Source organism: Solanum dulcamara, chromosome 6 (assembly GCF_947179165.1).
Source record: "Solanum dulcamara chromosome 6, daSolDulc1.2, whole genome shotgun sequence".
Classification (NCBI taxonomy): Eukaryota; Viridiplantae; Streptophyta; class Magnoliopsida; order Solanales; family Solanaceae; genus Solanum; species Solanum dulcamara.
Genome location: NC_077242.1, coordinates 59,345,964 through 59,356,229, shown reverse-complemented (window position 1 = coordinate 59,356,229; position 10,266 = coordinate 59,345,964). Strand labels below are relative to the sequence as shown.

At 34.0% G+C, this 10,266-nt stretch overlaps 1 protein-coding gene across 1 annotated transcript; it reads right to left on the bottom strand.

Annotated features, from left to right (window-relative positions):
• Positions 1–1,676: 1,676 nt before the first annotated feature.
• Positions 1,677–2,475, bottom strand: LOC129892876 (uncharacterized). Its single transcript, XM_055968407.1, has 2 exons — positions 2,100–2,475; positions 1,677–2,002 (listed from the first exon to the last, which is right to left on the bottom strand). The coding sequence occupies exons 1-2, from the start codon at positions 2,473–2,475 to the stop codon at positions 1,677–1,679; spliced, it is 702 nt and encodes a 233-aa protein (XP_055824382.1).
• Positions 2,476–10,266: the final 7,791 nt, after the last annotated feature.

Sequence of the window (10,266 nt, the reverse complement as noted above, 5' to 3'; positions counted from 1 at the left end):
TTAAAGAGTCAGCCAACATGTATATATACACCTCCTTAGGAGGTGACACGTGGCAGCCCCCTAGGGTGACACGTGGCAACCTCCTAGGGTGACACCTCGTCCAAGCTTCCAACACAAAACTGCCACGTGGCAGCGTGGGGTCCATCCCAAGTAGGTGAGTCACCTGCCTGCTTGTCACCTGCTTGCTTCACTTTCGTAAGTTCGGAAACTAGGTTTTGCTCCCTCTCGTAGGTTCGTAATCTCGTTTCACTTTAAGAGCCTATGAAACCCTTTCTACGTAAGCTTGGTATGTAATCAAGTAACTCACGTATGTAAGATTTCTAAATTAGTAGCTTACGTAGATAAGTCGAGTCCTACGACTCGTTACTTGGCCTCCTATTCCTTCCGGATTCTTATGATTCCCCTTCCAACCTTCTCTACCACGGGGTATCACATTCTCCCTTCGTTGGAGTCATTTGATAGTGTCGTAGCATATTCGGTTCATATGATAATGTCCAAGAAACTTATGAGACATTCTGAGTTTAAAAGGGTGAGGTGTAACAGTTGTAGTTTCTTTTCAAGAAACAAACATCTAGCCATTTCAACAACAGTCCTGTTCTTCCTCTCCGAGACTCCATTTTGTTTGAGTGAATAACTTACTGTCAACTTGTGATAAATCCCCATATCTTCACAATACTTATTGAACTCATTTGAAGTGTATTCACCACCATTGTCTGATCTGAAAGACTTCAGCTTACAACCACTTTGTCTTTCAACAAAAGCTTTAAATTTCTTAAAAAATGAAAATACTTGGGACTTGTTACTCAAAAAATACACCCAAGTCATCCTTGTTAAGTCATCAATAAAGAGAACAAAATATTTATTTTGTCCTAAAGATGATGTTTGCATAGGTCCACACACATCAGTGTGAACTAATTCAAGTTTTTCAGTTGCCCTCCAGGTAGCACTTTTAGGAAATGATTTTTTGTGTACCTTACCCATCTGACATGCCTCACAAACTTCTTTAGATAGTGAGATCTCAAGTAACTCTTTAGTCAAGCCTTTCTCATACATAGACTTTAAAGTAGCATAGTTAAAATGCCCATATCTTTTGTGCCACAACCATGACTCATCTATACTTGCAAAATTTGCATTATCAAACTTCCCATCTACAGGAAAAGATTTATCCACCATTTCTACTTAACAATCAAATTATCTTTTGAGTCAAAAACCAAACAATGTTTGCCCTTAAAAATTAAGGAACAACCTTTCGACATCATTTGAGCCACACTTAACAAGTTACATGCTAAACAAGGAACATACAACACATTATGTATAAACTTTATACCTTGTATAGTTTGAAAGGCAACTGAACCCTTTCCATGTGCATCGACTGTTTCACCATTTCCCATCCTAACTTTAGCTTTGAACGACTTGTCAAGTGTGTGAAACAAGAGCTCATTGTGCGACATATGACTCGTACATCCACTGTCTATGAACCATGAAGATTTGTTGCTTGTGTTTTCTTCGTGAGAAGCCATAAACAAGCTTTCTTCTTCCTTTTCCGACTCTTCAACAAAATTTGCCTGCTGCGCATGATGTTGTTGTGGCTGATTCTTCTTGGCCCTGCAATTTTTCTCAATATGACCCATCTTTTTACAAAATCTACATTGAATGGATGGCTTTCCTTTGAACCATCAGTCTTTTTCTTGATGATTGGTTCTTTTACAATGGTTGCAAGGTGGAAACTTCCCTTTCTTTGAAGATTCCTTCCATGGTTTTCCCTTTGCTACTTTATCTCCTTCCATCCTTCTATTGTCCTTCATAGGCTGCTTGCCTTTATGTTGTGCCTGAAATGCCACTTCTGCTATTTCTCCATCTCTTATACTTGATCTTTGTTCTTGGGCTTGCAACTTGCTGATCAGTTCTGCAACCGATAAAGTCTTCAAATCACAAGATTCCTCTATTGCTGAAATCTTGGACTCAAACCTTGCTGGTAAGCTTATCATCATCTTCTCCACCACTTTTGAATATGGAAAGGTTTCACCAAACAACCTTATTTTGTTTACAATTTCCATAAGTTTGGCAAAATACTCTTTCACATTATCTCCTTCTTTCACCCTTTAACATCTCAAATTCTCTTTTGAGAGTTAAGAGTTTGACAGCCTTCACTCTATCATTTCCATCGAACTCCTCTTTTAGCTTCTCCCATGCTTCTTTAGGTGTTTCACAAGTCATTATTCTTGTGAAAATCACATCTGAAAGTGCTGAATGAAGACATGTGAGAGCCTTTGGTATACTTGACTTTGAATCTTCATAAATCTTCATTTGTGCAACTGTTGGATTTGGTCCAAGTGGAGGAGAATCATCTTCACTTTCTATTGTTTCCCATAGACTAAGAGCTTTGAGATAAACCTTCATCTTTATCACCCATATGTGATAATTTTCTCCTGTAAACATAGGAGGGCCTGCACCCAAGAAGTTGTTGGATGCCATGTTATTGCTGCTCAGCTATCACCCTAGAAGAACTGGAGAAAACCTTAGTTTCTTGCTTTCACAGAGACCTTCTGGCTCTAATACCACTGTTAGACTATTAAACTTATAAGAGAAATAAGTTTTTTTACAGAACTTCTTTTCATTCAAAATAGCATATTACATAAGGCTTAGACACATAGTTATATAAGACTTTTGAAAAAAAAGTAAGTAGAATACCTAGTCAAGAACTTACAAAACAAATTTCATAAAACAAGGATTACCTTTCCTTCACAAACCAAACATAATATTTAATAGAGGACACTATTAGACTAAAAAACTATCTAGAAAATCTCATTTTCTAACAAAAGGAAGATCAACATGAGTGTTCTTTACCTTCTTGGAAAGGCAAATATGGTTGACGATGCTCTTAGTAGATTATCCATGAATTATGATTCTTACATTGAGGATGATAAAAAGGAGTTGGTTCGTGATATGCACAGACTAGCTCGTTTGGGTGATTCCAAGGATGGTGGTATTTGTGCAAAATGGCTCAAAATTGTCTTTTGTGTTGGATGTGAAGACAAAACATGATATTTATCTGAATTTTGTTAAATTGAAGAAGGAGGTTTTAGAAAAAGCTATTGAGGCTTTATCCCAAGAGGGAGATGGTGTGCTCCGTTACGAAGGTCGATTGTGTGTTCTAGATGTTGATAGTTTGAGGTAACAAATATTATCAGAAGCTCACAGTTCCCGATATTCTATCCACCCAGGATCTACTAAGATGTATTGGGATTAGCTAGAAGTCTATTGGTGGAATGAGATGAAGAAGGATATTGTGGAATTTGTAGCTAAGTGTCCGAATTGCCAACAAGTGAAAGTTGAGCATAAAAATTTGGGAGTTTTGGCTCAAGATAGTAGCATTCCTACTTTTAAATGGGAAGATCTGAACATGGACTTCATTATGGATTTACCTTATATACGTCATCAGCATGATTCAATTTGGATTGTTTTAGATCGAATAACTAAGTCGATGCATTTTCTTTCTGTTAAGACTTCTTATTCAGCTGAGAATTATGGTAGACTTTTTATTTGGGAGATGGTTAAGTTGCATGGTATTCTATTGTCTATCATTTTAGATAGGGGTACTCAGTTTGCTTCTCAGTTTTGGAGATCGCTTTAGAAGGGTTTTGGTACTCAAGTTAAGCTAAGTAAAACTTTTCACCTTCAGACCGATGATCAAGTCGAGCGGACTAATCATACCTTAGAGGATATGTTGAGATCTTATGTGATTGACTTCAAGGGTATTAGGATGATCATTTGTCTTTGATTGAGTTTGTCAATAATAATAATAATCACTCAAGATTCAGATGGCTCAGTTTGAGGCTCTCTATGGTAGGAGGTGTAGGTCTCCTATTGGTTGGTTTGAAGTTGGTAAAGTTGCTTTGATAGGGTCTGAATAATTTCATGAGGCCATGGAAAATATTTGACTTATTAGAGAGAGAATGAGAACTACCTAGAGTAGGCAGAAATCCTATGCTGATGTGAGGATAAGAGAGTTTGAATTCAAAGTTGATGATTGAGTTTATTTGAAAATCTCACATGTAAAAGGTGTGATGTGTTCTTATTAGAAAGGAAAGCTCAGTCCCCACTATGTAGGACCATATCAGATTCTGAGGCATTTCGATAAGGTGTCCTATGTGTTGAATTTGCCTTCACAATTGGCATCGATGCATTCGGTGTTCCATGTTTCCTTGTTGAAGAACTACATTGGTGATCCTACTTCGATTGTACAATTGGAAAGTGTTGGTGTGAAAGAAAGTCTCTTTTATGAAGAGTTTCCAGTTAAGATTCTGGATTGCCAAGTCTAGAGGTTGCTTTCGTGAAAGTTCTTTGGAGGAATAAGTTATTTGAGGGTGCTACTTGAGAGGCGGAAGCCGATATGATGTCCAAGTATTCTTATCTCTTTTCCTCCACTTCAATTTCACCTTGAGGTATTAGCTCCTCATGTTTACTATTTCGAATTCATGCGTTTCAGCTATTCCCATTTTTTCATTTGCATGCATTTTCATGAAATCAATTTTAAAGTTCATGTTTTAGCTTAGGGTTGATTATATCTTGGTTTTATGCATTATGATGTGATTTGCATTCATATTGTGTTGTTAAATCTCTTTTCCTACTTTATTCATGCTATCTTGAGTCCCTTCGAGCACGATTCTCAAGGGGAAGATATTGTAACACCTCGAAAGTTGAAAATTTGAGTTGAAAAGAAATATGCAGAATGGTTGTTGGTTCCACAGATCTTTACGAGTGTGATCTATGGACCGTACAAGATCCTACATTCCATAGATGGCAACCGCAGAAAGGTCCTGGAGTTAGGAAAAAAGGACAAGTCTCAAATAGGTGTATATGGACGGTTGTATGGTTCGTATAAAGTTCTATAGACCGTAGATTTGTTTGTAGAAAAACTTTCGATAGTTGAGAAACAAAGATTGGTAGGATGAGAAGGGCCTACGAACCGTAGAGAGGTCTAAGGACCGTAGAGTGGCCCGTGGAACTTGGTTGAATTTCTGACCCACAGTATCTTGACCTATGGACAACATGACGGTCCGTAGTAGGACCTACAGATCGTAGGTGGGTCCATAGAGTCTCTTCAGACAGTTTTTAACAAAGGGTATTTTGGTTTTTTCCTATCCCTTTAATACCTATATTATGTCATTTCTAGACTATTCCTAAGTCCTATAACTACCTTTACCCTTCAAATTATTCTCATTCCCTCTCATTTACTCAAAACCCCAAAAGATTTCAAGTCTTCTTCTTCAAGGAATCTCTCAAGTTGGATTAGGGTTCTTCAAACTTCAAGCCTGCTCTTCCAATTCCAAAACTAGAATTCATTAAGGTATGTGGGAATCTCATCTCATCCATTAATTCCTTTTCATTCATGGAGTCCCAAAGAATCTTCAAACTTTTTTTATGATTTCTTCCAAAAATCTAGGGTTTCTATGATTATGCTATGGGTTCAATCAATTATTATTTTATTTATTACTATTGATCTTATTATGCATGATTTGATCTTAATTACGTGTTTTCAAGGTATTTTACATGAACCCATATATGGATATGTTGATTTTGAAATCAAGTTTTGAGACTTTAAGCATGTATCATGAATCGAAGAAACTATGATTTAAGGATGCTTTTGAATGAAGTATCAATATGTTTTTCTTATGAAAAGAAGGTTACTTTGGATTGAATTATTCTCATTGTGAATTTTTTTCATTATTTAGCCACTTCCAATTAAAGTGTGATTTTTGTATGAAAAGTTTATCATGATCTAGATATCTCTTATGATTTGATTATGTTGTGAATCATGATATGTTTGAAGAGCTATTCTTATGATTTAAATATTTTACGATTTAACTTGGTATTACTAAATTCTTACCATTTTAAAGACTATGATATGCTTATGTATGATTTTTCATTGAGAATTACTTAGCACCGAGTGAACTTTGGGATGAAGGCTCAACTGTTAGTAGAGGCAGAGTTTTTTAGAAGCAATCCCTTTGTCCCAGAACTACGTGCCCCCATAGGATGTCCCAATTGGACAATCATCTTAAGATTAGTGGATCCACATTAGCTCATGTTTCATGGTCCTTACCTTGGCAAGTAGGATAATCTCTTTTTGGTGCGGGAGCAAGACATCGGACTCCATGTTATAAGTTACATAGTTTATGTCTATTAACCGTATCTCTGACTTATGTTATGATTTTCTTACGATTATTACATTGACCATGTATCATATTTTAAAAGATGTTTTGAGGAATTTACGTCATATTTTAGTTTGGTCATTGTATTATCGTGTTTCACATTATGCATTGCACATTTTTCATACTCTGTACATTTTATAGTACTGACTGCATACTTTTGCTTATATTATTTTATAATATAGGTTCTGGCTCTCCATCTCACGCCCGTAGTTAGTACAAATACGATCTGCTTAGTACGAGAGTTGGTAAGTCCTCATGTTCTGAGGACTATGTTATCTTTCCTTTTTCAGTACTTCTCTTTTAGATTCAGATTTTAGAGTTAGCTAGAGACATGTCCTAGATACTCATCTATGTTAGTAGAGGCTTATTTTAGATTTAGATTTCGTGTTATGGTATTGTTTATAGATATTATATGTTATGATGAGATTATCATTTGAGACTTATCTTTTTCTTTTCGATTTATGTAATTTTGTTGTTTATCTTAGTGTCATACTTATGTCAAGTGACTTATTTAGAGTCTCCACGGATTCTATTTGCCATGTCACACCTAAGAGGTAATTGGATCGTGACATATAAATACATTAATTGCACAAGTTATGGTACTTAGATAGGAGGCTATGGAGGACTCAGACTAAGGTAGTGGGCTAGGTGGCCTATCGGTTCTCCATAGTAGTCGTAGTCGCGCTCATTTGTCTTAACATATGATTTTGCATGGGATTACTGCTTATATTAGTTGGCCCAGTATACTTTGGGTATCCTATTTTATCTATAGTAGTTAATGCTCCTTTATCCCCGATCTTTTCTACCCTGACTTTATCGCTTTATCGCTCTATCGCTCTCATTATTCATATCTTTATATTGTCTGTTATATGCCTGGCTTTACTGACCTATGTCTTGTTTTTCCTTGTTTCTCCTCCCTTGTTCTTCTCTCTTAAGCCGAGGGTCTTTCGGAAACAGCCGCCCTACCTTTTAAGGTGGGGGTTAGGTCTGCGTACACTCTACCCTCCCCAGACCCCACATGGTGGGACCACACTGGGTTCGTTGTTGTTGTTGTTGCACAAGTTATGGTACTTAAGGACCAATCCAATTGTGCAAATTTCTCATTTCAACTTCACTTAGCAAATAATCTATTGCTTTTTGAAAACTCTTCAATGATTTTAATTCAAGGAATTAAACTATATGAAAGATTCTTAATTGATTTAATCAATATGAGGATTATAATAAGTTTTTCAAGAACTTGTATATATTACAATTATTTGCTTATTATCTCTCCCTTATGTTAGACAAACTAACATATATACCAATTTATTTTGAAAAAATCATCTTTGTACATCATGCTATATCTATTAATCATATACCGCACATTTAAAAGTATTAGATGAAAATTATTTGGTTCCTGACATTGAATCAATTAAGAGAGAAATTAATTATAATTTATTAGTCCATATACAAGTATCGGTGTATGCAATATATCATAATTCAGACCAACATATGAAGCTTTATTTTCATAAGCAATGATTCAACTATTTATTTGAGGTATTTAACATCAAATCAGCTTAGATATTAATCAACATTATCAAGACAATTTGTCTTGATTACATAAGCTGGGAGTTGTGGTCTTAACTCAATTATTTTGCACAATGAATTTTGTGAATGTCAAACTGTAGATTAACAATAAAAATACATGTGATCATCTTATAGATACATCTATTTTAACATATCACATGACAGGTAATAGGCTCATATTCACCTTTTACACTTTCCCGAGTTGAGGGGAGTCAGTCTCAACATTAGTTGATCCAATAAACTTATCATGAGAACAAACAACATAAAAAATTCTTGAAGAATCTTCTAGTTCTTCAATATATGTTGAATACTCAATATGTACATCTTCAGGATATGACTTAATCGTTCATGCCAATTGATAAAATTATTTTTGCTAGTAAACTTCAAGTTTACTATGATATGTACCTTTTGCTTTAATAATAAATTTCAGGCTGTTATTACAATGAATAGATTTTAGATTTGCTATTTTTTAAGTAAATCTCAGAATTATTTCTTCTTAATTGCTCTACTTCTCCTAGATGTGAGTTGTGATACCATCGTAATAAAGTGCACATATGTATTGATAAACTTTATTGAATGCTATTTCATTCACTTCAGGGAATGAATTTGTATTTGTTATATTTATCAAAAGTTTTCATTCTTCATGAATAAAATACAATCATTTGAACATACTCTCTCCATTAAAAAAGAATGACCTAGTTTGACTTGATACAAAATTTAAGAAAATAAAGAAGACTTTTCATTATTGTGGTCATAAACTAAAGTTATATCAAATATATCAAATTACCCTTTAATCTTATGACCTTAAACATGCCACATGGAAAACTGAAGTTAAAGTGTTGCCAAAAATAAAATGGGTCATTCTCTGTGAAATAGACTAAAAAGCAAAGTAAGTCTTCTTTTTTTTGAAATGGAGAGTATTAAATTATCACGTTCATGTGCATTATTCAAGCACTTGATTTTTTTCCAGACATATTATGCATTATTGCCACATTCGCTTCATAAAATGGAGTGATTTCATGACTAATATTCAGCAAAATCATATTATTTCATCTTATTCATCATTACATCATCAATATGGTGCATTGAGACTCAAAATCCAACTCCTTATCTGTATAAAGGCGTATAATGCCATAAATTAAAGAAAATTAAACTCAACATCTTTCATCCTTTGAGCCTTATATTTTACCATCTTGATGCAATTGGATTACCCTCAAGCCTTTCAAAATAATATCACTTTGTTATTATTATAAAAATAAGTGAATGAACTTCAACATCGTATGTGTCAGATATCATTTATCATCTAATGTTTAAATTAAAAGCATTTTGAAAACCTTAAACAACTTGACAACTCTTCTATAGCCCAAGCTCGAACAAGTAATAGGATGTCATCTCAGAGTTGCTGATGATAATTGACTGTACGGTCAAAACTTAAAAATAATTTTCTTCATTCTATGAGATGTGTTGGAATATTATTAACAAAATAATTCTTTTACCGTTTGACTCCCTCCATCACTTAACACAAAAGTATGATAATAATCTTTTCTTTATAGTTGGCTTTCATCTATAAACTTAAACCAACTAATTGGATAAAGTATTTATAAATAAATAGAAAGAACATATCTCTTAATTCTAGCATCTGACCATTGCCTTAATAGCAATCAATGTTAGTAGAACCCAAGAAATTTCAATGACTAGCACAATTATACGGGTTCCATGAAAAGCCATAAGAGAAACATAATGTATTATGAAATTATAAAATAATAAGAAGAATATAATAGAGAGAAGACTTTCTATTAGAGATTGAAGAAATTTTATAATGAGAAAAACTCCTTTATTTATATGAAAAAAATAACTTGATCCCAAAATTAGAGTTTCTAATTTTTTTTGAAAAAACCTACATAATAGACGTCCACTATAATATAAATATATTTATAACAATGTTGATTTTATAAGTTAATTCTATTACAGAGGTAAATCTAATATACAATTCCAATAAAAATTTGACTTTTTTTTATGACATGATGTTATATAGAAGGTTATTATAGAAAAGTGTGACAGTAAATGTTTTAAGTTGGGGACTTGACTGCCAAACTTGATTTTAAATAGAAATGTTTGAAGTTGATTTTGAAGAGCTATTAAACACATGAAAGTCTTAAGTACTTCACCTATGTTTAAATATTGATATTCAAATCATTTATTTGTGAACTTCTATCATATATTTTTTTTTGGATAATTGCAAAAAATCCGAGTGACAGTGACACAAGGTCGAGACTCAATGAATAATGAATCTATCCTTCTATCCTTCCTTAAAATATTAGATTTTTACCTTTTTTAGTGTTCAAGTTCGTGACGTGCACCTAAATCATAGAAGTTTGCTGCTATTATAGATAAGAGTGACAAAATTGATAGAGCGAATTCAAATTCCCTCACTAAAATACTAAATTTTTACCTTCCTTAGTGTTCAAGTTCGTGACGTGACTTA